Source organism: Ciconia boyciana, chromosome 6, assembly GCF_034638445.1.
Source record: "Ciconia boyciana chromosome 6, ASM3463844v1, whole genome shotgun sequence".
Taxonomy (NCBI): Eukaryota; Metazoa; Chordata; class Aves; order Ciconiiformes; family Ciconiidae; genus Ciconia; species Ciconia boyciana.
The window spans coordinates 5536332-5548196 of record NC_132939.1 but is presented as its reverse complement, the minus strand read 5'-3'; the positions used below and the strand labels follow the sequence as shown (position 1 = coordinate 5548196).

The 11865-nt window shown below is 40.1% G+C and overlaps 1 protein-coding gene across 1 annotated transcript in view; it reads right to left on the bottom strand.

Annotated features, from left to right (window-relative positions):
• Nucleotides 1–537: 537 nt before the first annotated feature.
• Nucleotides 538–11865, bottom strand: part of NELL1 (neural EGFL like 1) — a 297430-nt gene continuing 286102 nt past the window's right edge. The window contains exons 17-20 of the mRNA XM_072864686.1: nucleotides 9637–9830; nucleotides 3941–4117; nucleotides 1943–2167; nucleotides 538–669 (exon numbers count right to left, since the gene is read on the bottom strand). Coding sequence (XP_072720787.1) covers nucleotides 619–669; nucleotides 1943–2167; nucleotides 3941–4117; nucleotides 9637–9830 — 647 coding nt within the window. The 3' untranslated portion in view covers nucleotides 538–618. The remainder of the gene's footprint in view (nucleotides 670–1942; nucleotides 2168–3940; nucleotides 4118–9636; nucleotides 9831–11865) is intronic.

Genomic DNA, 11865 nt, shown 5'->3' with positions numbered 1-11865 from the left:
GCCATTTCATTAAGGTCATGGCATTTAATTTTATAAATTTTTAAGACAGACTTATTTTGATTACTTCCATTCTGTCCAATCAAATATACCTTTGAATGTTTTAAAATGTTGGACAGCTGTGAAATATAAGTACTATGCAATTTGACTGTACATACATACATATTTTCATAAATACATCTGACAGGGACCTTGGAACTAAGTATGTGATATCATGGGACAAAATCACTACAGGCTGTCTTATTTGTAAAATCTAGATCCAAAGTAAGAAGAGCTGAATTCTATCATGTGGTCAATACACAAATTAAAACAAAAATACAGCATTAGTTTACCCATGAAATAATTTAAACATATTTGCAAAGGTCTTGACAGGAAAAGTGTGTAATTTACAACACTGAAAACTTTTAACAACCATTGACTTATATGCGCTGTACTGTAAGTCACCCAGACAAGGCTAGCAAGGATGAGCATAGTGATAGGTCCCAAAGGCAACTCCCAAACATCTTCCTCATGCGGAGACTTTGGTAATTGTCCGTTGTATAAAACGCCAATGCATACGACTTCATTTCAGGTGTTAACTTCATCAGTTTTCCTCCCTCGGCACAGTCCAGTCTGACTACGTCAGTTATTGTTGAGACACTCTAAATCCACCGAGCAGCAGACGTTCCCATTCTGCACAGACAAACAAGCAGGTGTCAATCACCGCCGCAGAACAAGTTACAAAGAGCAAAGGGGTTGGTGGCACGGAGAGATAGATGCGTCTCTGACACATCTACCGCATACGCAACCCTACTTAAGCCATCATCCCAAGATGTCCTCTTTGGTCCCAACTGTGGTGGCTTTTTGAGGAGGTTGGCTTGGCCAAATAGCACGGAACTGGCCTGAACTACACATGAACTACAAACCTGGATGTGAAAGATTCAGTGGTCCCCATAATAAAATACAGCACAACAATGGCAACAAAGATGATTTGATTTGTTTTCTCCCTTGCAAGAAAGTTAATGGAGAGAGTTTTTATGTGATCCATGCAGGGAAGCTTTCTGCTTGTCTGAAATAAGCAGATAGTTCAGATTCTTCATTCATGGCAGATATGTATGGGGGAAGAAAAAAACATAGGGCTTTGGAGTTTAATCCATTGTTAGATACTTTTCTGCAACATCCAGTCATTTACAAAACTATCTTATGTATTAAAAACTACAGCAACCACCAGAACCCCAAATTAGCAATTTTTCCCCTTTTTTTAAAATCCAATACAAACCGAAAGGAAAAACTCTGAAGAATGGCAGAAAAGCTACCTTCAATAATTTAAAGCCCTGGAGCAATAGCTTGGTTTCTCACAGTGAACAGAAGAACATGTTATATATCCCAAACCAACATTTTCATAATTCTGATCTTAGCGCAGTGGGGTCATCACTGCATGGACAGGGGAGACAGACTACATTTCTGCATTAGAGCCATTGGATCAAATACATCTTGATGAGATCAGGGAGCAGAAACTGTGACATCCCCTTCCCACTTCTGTTGTGGGAGTGCCTTCATCTCTGAGCTGGAATGCATTTCTACTTGTGTACTTGCTGGTGAAACTTTTATTAGCGTTTTTGTCTCTGCTTACTAGCTCTAGAACACATTTTCACGAACATCCGCATAAGGCAATTATTAAAATATTAGCCTAGATTCATACTGAGAATGCCTGAAGGCCTCTCTGACAGAATGTCTTAAGGTTGCACTACGATATTAGGTATCTCCACTCAACATTTCCAACAAGCACAGAATTGTTTTGCTTCCACCCTGCAAAACACAAAAGGTGTGGGTTTTCTGTAGGTTTCTGCTCTCGAGTCTTGTTTACTTCCCCGAGATCTGAATGTGAGGTTCCAAGAGCAGAAAGTGACCCTGATTTTATGCAGCAACATACATTTCCATTACTATTCTACCTTGCCCATCGTACCTTGCATTTGCAGGTCGTACAAGGAGATCCCACCATTGTCCATACAGCGCCGCTAAGTCTTGTAATTCCATAGCCATCTAGACAGGTTTTCCTGATGTCGTAGGTGATGTTGTCAGCCAGACAGGGGTCACTGACACAGTGGGGACAGCACTCTCCTTCCGAGATGGCTGTGTACTCGCAGTTTAGATTCGGGCACAGAAGAGGCCAACAATCCACCTCTCCCTCCTGTAAAAATTGAAGCAAAGCTCATTGAACTTGTTGCCATTTACTAGCTACCAAGAAACTTTGCCTCCTGTTGAATGGGAAAGTTTTATTTTGCAAAAATCGAAATAAACTTCATGAATCAGCTCTCAGTTTGGTTCATCATATAAATGCATGTTTGAATACCGAGCTGAAGTTTCCTAAATGTAGCAGACTATCATTGGGTTGTTTTTTTGACTAAACACCGCCACTGTCATCACTGTAGGAGGAGAACTTGAGTTCTCTGGGGTTTTTAAAGGATCCTACTGGGATTTTTAAAGGGGGTTTTTAAAGGGCAGCATTAAATACTGGCTTCCAATATTTTCCATAAACTATAATTTTTGCAGCTATCGCCTTGCAGACTCACGCCCTCTTTCTACGCCTGGTCACATAAACATCTCTGCGGGATCACAGCAACTGTTTAAATAGAAAATTAACACTGCAGATAGATGTAGGTTAGTATGTTTGAGAAGCATTGAACATTGATCTAACTAGCAACAGCCAAAATTGATTTTACTGTCAACTCCTAAAGGAACTGTAGAGTAATACCAGTCATGTTCCACTGAGTCATTTTATTTTATTATTTAGCTTTGTAAACAAAGCAGTTTAGTAGATAGAAACATGGAGAAGATAGAAGCATCAGGTCACTTCTGTAGAGTATTGCTGTAGGATCCATGTGTCTAAACTTAACCTGCAAAGGGCTCCAATAACTTGCATCATGCTGCTCTGTAAGCACTTCAGATGTTGCTAACATCACACGCTGACCAGAACCTTACATGACTTAGTCCATCACTGTCTTTTAGCTCTGTATGTTTGTTATCCCAATCCTAAAATTAGGCAAAGAACTGCTGACCACAAACACGGTATCCCTTGTAAAACATGTCACATCCAATATTTGCCATTGCTGCTGGCTGCAAATGTTTCTCGCTGTTCTTTTGCAAACATTTAAAAAAAAATAAAATCTTAGGAGAATATAAAATACAATACTTACTGCTGTACATTATGGATAATTATCTCTTAATAGTAACTTAGCTTTGAATGTAATTTGTTTCCTGATGCTCAGACACCTCTTGATTAATATCATATATAAAGACAATATTATACAGACAGCTATAAATGGAAAACTGATAATTTTAATGAAGTTCATTGCTGCACTAATTAGTATATCTGTGCAAAAATTAAAGCTTTAGGGAAATAATCTACAGTGCCTAATGAGAAATGTTCTTTATTTTGCATGTTTGTCTAGTAATTTCAGTTTTCTTTATCCTTCTTTTTTTGGTTAATTTTCGCTAATTCACCACGTGGCACCAGCACTCCATTTTTCCCCGCATTTGCTGAATGAAAAAAAGAATTGCATTGTCCATTTTGATAAGAAAGGTACACCAGCTGATGTAATTAAAAGCTGAAGCTCCTCCACCCAAATCCACTGCACGTGAAAAAAAATTTTTAAAAGTCATTTAAAGATCAGCCGACCGTATAAAAGTTCTCAAAAGTAGACTAATGCTAAAGTTAATATAGTGTCAAGGTTTCCAAGCTTTTGTCACGCTTTTCATTTTGTTCATTAGAGCTACTTATTCAGCAGTAAGAGGAAAACTGATGGAGTATCTTTCAGTTCTCTCATGCTCTGTAAGTGCTTTATCATCATTCTTAGTCTGAAAAGCAGGTGAAGAGAGAGCCAAGAGCCTGCTTCCAGGTATGCTTTGCTAAAAATCACAATCCTTACTATTCTCGCTCCCCTCTGAAACGCTTTACCCCTACCAGGCAACGGCACTGCTGACAGCTGTAGGTCCAGTTGTCCCCACTGCGGTAGAGCTTGTGCCCGGTTTGGTCGAGGCACTGGCTGGTGACACGGGTGTCGCACTCCGGGCAGCAGAAGAGATCAGCGCTGGGGTTCTCGCAGTCACAGGCTGTCCTCCGGCAGAAAATCCTCCCGTCCTGCGAGGACACATTGCCCTGCCGTCAACCACAAACTGCCAGACAGCAACCCGGATAAGGTCACAGAGTATATATATCAAAGGGCACGTCTTTGGCATAGCAGGAAACAGTAAGTTCTTAACGTATTCGATGTTACCACCAACAAGGACTGGATCCTGCCGGTTGTGAGCAATACCTCAAATACCAGTATTGTCCCAATTTCTACCAGTGCATGGATCCAACACTGTCTGAATCTGAGAATACTGTTTTCCTGTCTCCAGCTAATTGAATTTAAAAGAAATCAGTATCTCAGAAGAAATATAGTGAAGCAATTTCATATCTCATTGGTTACATCAACGAACTCTTCAAGCAGTTGCCGCTCTAATACATACAATATTTGTTTAGCGCTATTTTGACTGACTGTATCACTGTGAAGAAAATAACTTGAATAAATAAATTGAAGTTATGAAGCTGGTCCCTTTAACTTCATAGGAGACCAATATAGCAAAATCACAGTGGTGCTAATCATTCTTTACTCTGAATTCACCACTGGTTCTGTTCCACATCTGGACCTACGGTACACCATCTTAAAGCTAAATGGACTTATCATCATCCATTATAATTCTGTTCATGTATTAAAGAGAGCCTGCATTCCACAGGCTCTCCAAAAGATGATTTTGCTAAATATTTGCTTACAGTATTGGATGGCCCATTTTGTTGAAGACCATTAAACAGAAATGTTTGAGATAAACAGAAGAATTGCTTCTGCATGTAAAGAGAAAACGGATATATTCACTTTGCATCAGAGAAAAACAAATTGATTCTAATTCTAGTTATGAAAATTGGACAGACTATCGTGTTCGAAATTATACCCCTTACTGTAGGTGAGCCAACATACTGATATGCCACACGTAGACTGGGAACTGAAATCACAGTTAACAATGAGGAGATTATTGAGAAGTTTTGACATGAACTTCTTTTGCATTCAGCGTTAGTTCTTGGATTAGTACTTATTCAAGCGAAGTGTTCCCTGCAGCCAATTTGAAGGTAGAGCTATGAGAGGAATGAAGCTGTATTCTGCTTTGGATCACAACTGTACAATTCCTAAAACAACTTCACTCATTTCATTGCAGTTTTGCCATATTCTCATCAGAACCTTGTTCTGAGTCTATAAACCTGTATCTGATGTAAGAACGAGAAGTTTTTTTCATTGCCACCAAATAAAGGGATACCTATCAAAGCAAGGGAATTTATTTCCCTCTTGATCCTTTTAAAAAGCGATTACTAAAAAGAGTGGCAGCAGCCCGGGATGTCTTTGCCACAGGCAGACAAAATAGCCATAACCACAGCATGTAGCATGGGAGGTTGTTTTGTTTCTGTTTTGATGTAGGAATCTGTGTTTGGCTCTTGTTTTTAAGCAAAGCCAGTCTTGGCCACAATGCAACATGTACAAAGTCAGCATCAGGGAATCACGACACCCATGTCAGTCAGTGTCACTGCTGCGTTTCATCATAGTTTTGAATTGATTAGAATATTACTTTCTGTTGTAAGAATAATTAAAATGATTTCTTATGCCTAACAAGGAAAGCTGAAGAGAACACAGAATTATGGAAATGTAGAAAACATGCTAGGTTAACGTGGGTCTGAACTGCTTTTGCCAACCACAGGGCATAGGACTAGACTGCCCTACAGTCTTTATTTATTCAGTTTGGTATCAAATTAAGATAACTAAGGATTCTGTACTTGTGGCTAGTTTGCTGCTTTAGCTGTGGGAGAAGGAATAAACAAGCTTTATTCCCCTACTCAGCAGTCTGAGTAAATCATAAGGTAAGGAAAACTGGCCGTGGCTCGTTTCCTTAGCCAGGTCCAGATGTAAGGCTGGGAATAAACCTTTTCCACAAAAAACAAAGAAAGAAGTCATCCTCCCCTTTCAGCAAGTGCTGAAAGGAGAGAGCCGAAAGCCTTCCCTGATGGAGAGTTACGACTAAATCTCCATTCTTACAGGTGGGAAAGTACAACCACCTTCCAGCCCTTGCTGAGGGCAGGCGTCAAGCGGCAGCTCAGCACAAAAGCTCTGCCAGGCTGACTACCTCCAGGCACGTGGGCTGCGCCAGGCATCCGGGCAACCCAACGCCCTCGACAACGGCAGTCTCTCTCCTCTCCATAACGGAGTGCTGATTAATAATGGCTAACAATAACCTGTCTGCTTAGTTCCAATTCAGTTTCCAAGCTTTCAAGATTAGTTTTCAAATTCCCCTTTCAGCTGGTGACAGTGCTGGTAGTTCTGTGCTTCTCTGAGCTCCCGTGCTGTTACCTCTGGGGAGCAGCTAACCTTTTACGTTGCCTTTACTCTCTGTATTTCAGAACACTGACAAAGCCTGATGATTTTGCCAGAGACCTTTTGGTAATCATAATAGACTGCTATTCTCTTTATTCTTTAAGCATCTGTGCTTTATCTACAACCTCATTAGTCCCACGCCTTTCAAAAAACATTTTTATCCCTATACTGCAGTGACACAAAGCCTCTTAAGCTACAACATCTCACTCGCATCTTTGTGGCTCTACAGCAGCATTGAGAAATATACAGAAAATTGAGAATTATATGGAAAGCAACTTATTTTCTTTCAGTGGGTAATAACATATAGCATCTTATTAGTACCTCCTCTCTCCCCGCTTTCCTCACCGAATCAGTTCTACATGCTTCGTAAGCATCAGTAGTATGAACACAAAATTGTTCTTGCCAAAGGAAAAACTGACATACAAGGGAATCGCTGTAAAGGGTGACTCAAGTTTCCACAGAGCCTCAAGGCAATTTGGACAGAAATCAGACCCTGCAGAAACCAAACCACCAAACCGTTCTCACCATCAGGAACACACTTCACCTTGGCACATCCCCCTGTTCCCAGTGCTGTGCTTATCCCCCAGGCTTTTTTCATACAGGGAATGGAGGGTTGTCTTAATTAGAGGACAGACTCAAAAGCCCAGATATAGCCAGACTGTACAGCAGGCTTGGTTTGTTCAGGGGAGAAAGAAACAGCTCCCCATCCCCCATCAAAGTTCTACCAGTCTTGTGTATTAAATCCACAAGAGTTCAGGAAGATGCCTGTAGAAGACACATCAAATATACTTAAGGTATTATATGAATTTATAGTTTTGAGAATTTATGTTTTTGTAAACTTTATATTCATTCAGATGAATGAGGATGGTTTGAAAAGACCGGGTCTGATGAAACACTGAAATAATCCCCTGTGCTTCAATAATCACACTTTGGTTCATTATATAACTGAAGTAATATAATTTCTCATATTCCATAGTATCCTACTCCACAAACTTAACTTCAAAGTTAAGTAAGGTATTTAATTTCCTTTGCACCAGATTTTAAGTTACAATATTTTCAAGATGGGATCTAGGCGTTTCATCCACTGCACAAAATATATCCATCTGACCTTTCCTAAAATAACCATAACAAAAGAAAAGCCAAAAGAAAACATATTATTTTAAATGTGAAACGCTGATTTGTCCCCTAGATAAAATAAGTGAGTAGGGTCATTTCAAAGTTCGAGTAAGAACTATAAGGAACGATTTAGTTACACTCTGCCCTTTTCCTCACTGAAAACTGAGCAGGCTGCAAAAGGTCAAGCAGGGCCAGCCCTCCGTGCAACTGCATGAAAAGGATGGAGTCCTGCCGCAGGTTTGAGAATTCGTCTGGTGTATTGGAAGCTATCACAATTTATAAAAATATGTTTCAATAACGTATTTCAATAAACACTGAGTGAAGACTTTACATCCTGCCTGGGATATGATAGAGGAGGAGCTCTCCCTGTTTTCCCTCTTCTATAGACAAGAAGTTGGCTCTTGAAACAAGGCAGCTACTGGAGTGAAATTAAATGCAAATCTTAATTCACAGAGGAAAAAAACTGGAAAGTGAGGAAGATATAAAGGAAGAGTCATAGCAACAAACAGTGCCGGGCTTAGTTTAAAATATCTATGTACTAGTTAATCATTTGGTATATTTTCATATACTAATAAGAACACTCAACATAAGAAATAAGTGCAATGAGAAATGGCAAATAAAACAAATTACAAGCAATCTAAAATGGGAATACTAATAGCTATAATTCTGCAAAGGCAGACCAGATGTCTTCACATATATTAAACTGTTTATTCTATTGACTGGAAATCCTTTCATAAGCCAGCCAGTTCCCCAAGATTACAATAAAAGCTTGATACATACTCAGTGGAGTTATACACTTCAGCTTCTGAAGGGAGGAGTTTTAGGGGGCTTGAGGCTACCTGAAGTAAAAAATATAGCAACTAACAAGAACATATTCCCTCTTGAGCCCAAAACAGTAGTGTACTTCGCGGGTTCTATTCACTCTAAAGTCTTGATTTTCCCTTCTGCTATACTATTGCAATACAGAAATGATGAGGCTTTCAGCTTCTTGCAACTCCAAAACAGCTCTCCCCCCTTGTCCCCCCAAAACCCTTTAATGCTTCTCTGGCTCATCAGCACTAAGACATGGGGACTGACTGGCCACTTCTCATGCTCTATGTTCAGCTTTTCACAGTGGCCAAAATCTCATTTTATTTAGACTTACGCAAGGGCGAATAGTGTTCTGCTGTGTCTAAGGACAGCTTTACCGGTGCTATGAACGCATCAGGTCAAAATGGCCATGACAGACCAACCATTTCTCAGATTGGTGCATTTCTAAAATTCTTCTAATTTCAGTGACAGCACTCCTCTTTTAAGTAGTGAAAATGAAGAAAGCTGAGTCAAATGTTCTTTTAACTTGATTACCACACTCAGAAAAGAACTGATAATTTCCAGGGGAAAAAAAACCAAAAAACTGATCTAAGTGTTAACTCTAAAGTAGATCTACTTATACTACGCCTGGCTTCTCCAAAGGTGCAGAGGGAGCTGCACTGCTCAAGTGGGAGAGCTGCCAACACAGCCAAGCTGGGATGGGGAGGAGAAAGCTGGCCTTCACCCTTCTTCACTTGAGGAAATTAAGTGCCCGTTGCTAGGTCCTCTAACCTTTGACTCATGCTCAGGGCCTTCTTCTCAGCCAGTTAGTTCACATGTATTCCAAGTAAAGGGAAACACCACCAACAGGAAGATGGCTGACTACAGTACTTGTCCTGAGAGATGCATATTCATGTGAAAGAACCTGAAAACAGTTTTCGACATTTCCAGTAAGCGTGCTGATCTCTCGCACATTCTGTTAAAGGGTAACGCAAGGCCCTCATCAAGGCACTCTCCGAGTGGCTCTGGCCCACGGGGTGACACGGTAGAAGCTCAGCAGAGTTAGCCATTATTCAGCTGTGTCTGTGGTTATGCAAAAAAAAAAAGAAAAAAGACAACTTCCCAGAAGAATTTCCCCATCACAGCTTCAGTGCCCACAGCAGAGCTTACCTTTTGCCTCTGCGCCTCGGGCTTAGGCCAGTATTTTTGCCAACACTGGTGGCACTGCAATATTGGGTTTCTGACATGAGCCCAGAGAATTAAAGGACTCCTGAAACCCAGACCAGCTGGATCTCACCTTGCAGGAACAAACGGAGCATCTGTCCTCCCTCAGGGTCCACACTTGCCCGTTCCGTTTGAAGCCGCCTTCATGGGGACAGTCTCCAGTGCAAGATGGTCCGGACGGACAAAGGCAATCAAACCCTCCTGCCAGGTTCACGCAGGCTGAATCGTTCCAACAGGTGTGGGTCTTTAAGGCACACTCATCGATGTCTGCAAAACAGCAGATTTATAACGCTTTGGGCATTTTTTTTCACAGGGCAAATTTTATTTCTGTATTAAGTCATTATTGCTCATCTGCCTTGCTGGTGGAAGAGGGTGCCTGTTTTCTGATATCTTTCATATTTACTTGCTAGACATTAAACACTGATTTTTTTTTAGGTTATTCTTCAGTGTTTGTTTTGATTCCACCAAGAATTCTTAAACTACCTCCAGCAGGCTTAATTGTAAATGTTGAGACTGACATACCTAGCGGAACTGTATATCAATGATGAACTTGAACCTTCAGACAAGGGTGTACAGTGATTTCCCAATAACTGGAAACTAGCAAACAATCAGGGTGACTTTCTGTCACTTAGACCACTGTCTGCTCTAGATTTTACACCAAAATAGAAGTGCACTATTCTTCAAAAGTTCCTAGCACCATCAACATTTCCCATACTAAAGCAGTCAACTGCATCCTTTTCACATTGCTGGAAGGTATAACTGAATTTAAAAAAAAAAAAAAAAGGAAAAAAGAAAAAAAAGAAAAGGAAACAAAGAAAGAAATCAGAGGCACCTTATACAGTAAAAAAGTCTTAGAACAAAGCTATGCAGGAAAAGTATGATTTAGCAATGACACAAAGGAATAAGTAACAAAAGAAAATCATTATACGCTAGAGAAAAGTGAATTACAGTATCCCATTAAAATTGCTTTTGGAGGGTAAAATATAATTATGCAATATGAATTTTTCTAGGGATTCTTTTTCTTGCAGCAAAAGCCATGAGATTTTTAAGCACAATGTGAAAAACAGGTAATTCTTTCAGAAAACAACTTTGGACTGTTCTTAAACAATGTATCGACAGGTTGTCCAGATAAAATACCAGTAAACTGGTAGGTCTCTCTTGCTCCAACACAAACAATGAAAACTGTAAGCAACAGTAGGAGGAAGGCTGGAGAAGAAAATAATTTACAAGTATGTGATGTTTTCTGTCGTGAAAATTCCAAAACACTATTATATTAGTTCAGAAATTACAAGGAAAAATCCTCACACTTACCATTTAAAAATACCTAATTGCTAGCGTGAAATTTATAACTGTTCAATATTACTCAAGAGTACTTTTGATTCCTTTCTAAAATGACAAATTTTAAAATTCAATAGAATTTACAAAGGAAATTACCTAAAGCCTAATTTAGGTGGGATGTGAGGGCTAGTTGCCCTACTTTTTGGACGACTGCCACATGGGTTCACAAGTCATCTCCTCAGAAAAACAGAACTTTAAAAGGTGTTAAAAATTCTCTCAATCTGCTGAAGGAAACTCTCTATAACAATCAAATCACTAAATTCCCTCTGACCTGGTTAGTAAAATTCCTGATTTCCATTCACAAATAGGCCAGGAACAAGTGGAAATGTGGTAGTGCCCGTGGATTTGATCCAATGCAGAATCAGCCTGCACAACTGAGTCGGGGGCCGAGGCCACCAGAAAACGGCTGCTCCTTGTCCTGCTACTAGACCCAGAGGGAAGCTGGAGGCAATTATGCTGCAGAAGGGCTTCAGTCCTGACCTAACCTGTGGGCCAGTCCTTTGTCAGATGTTCCCAGTGGCCTGATAGCACGATTCAACTGCTCGTCGCTCAGACTTCCCTAAAAATGGTGTATTTTGCTGCCCTGACAGTCTTAATTGCCAAAAAAATAACATTATTGCTCTAACGCATAGCTTGGCACTACTGAGTACTTGCAAGGTCCACTACCAGTGGTGTAAAAGGCGTGGCACTAAGGGAAATTAAAACTTGTAGTTCATTGTTTAACAAGTGCCAGAGTATCACAGGAGGTAAAAACCATGAAGAGAGCTATGAATGAACTGGTATGAAATGAATTATAGCCAAACGGCTACTGTAAGACTTAAAATATTCTTAAACATATCCCATTTTCCTTTCAATAGACTTTGACTTGTATTTTACGGTGAAGACAAAGGTACAAATGAAGCATTCACTTTGTCTTTGGTGATTTCACCAAGCATTGCCAATATTCCTTTCCCCACCATATTAA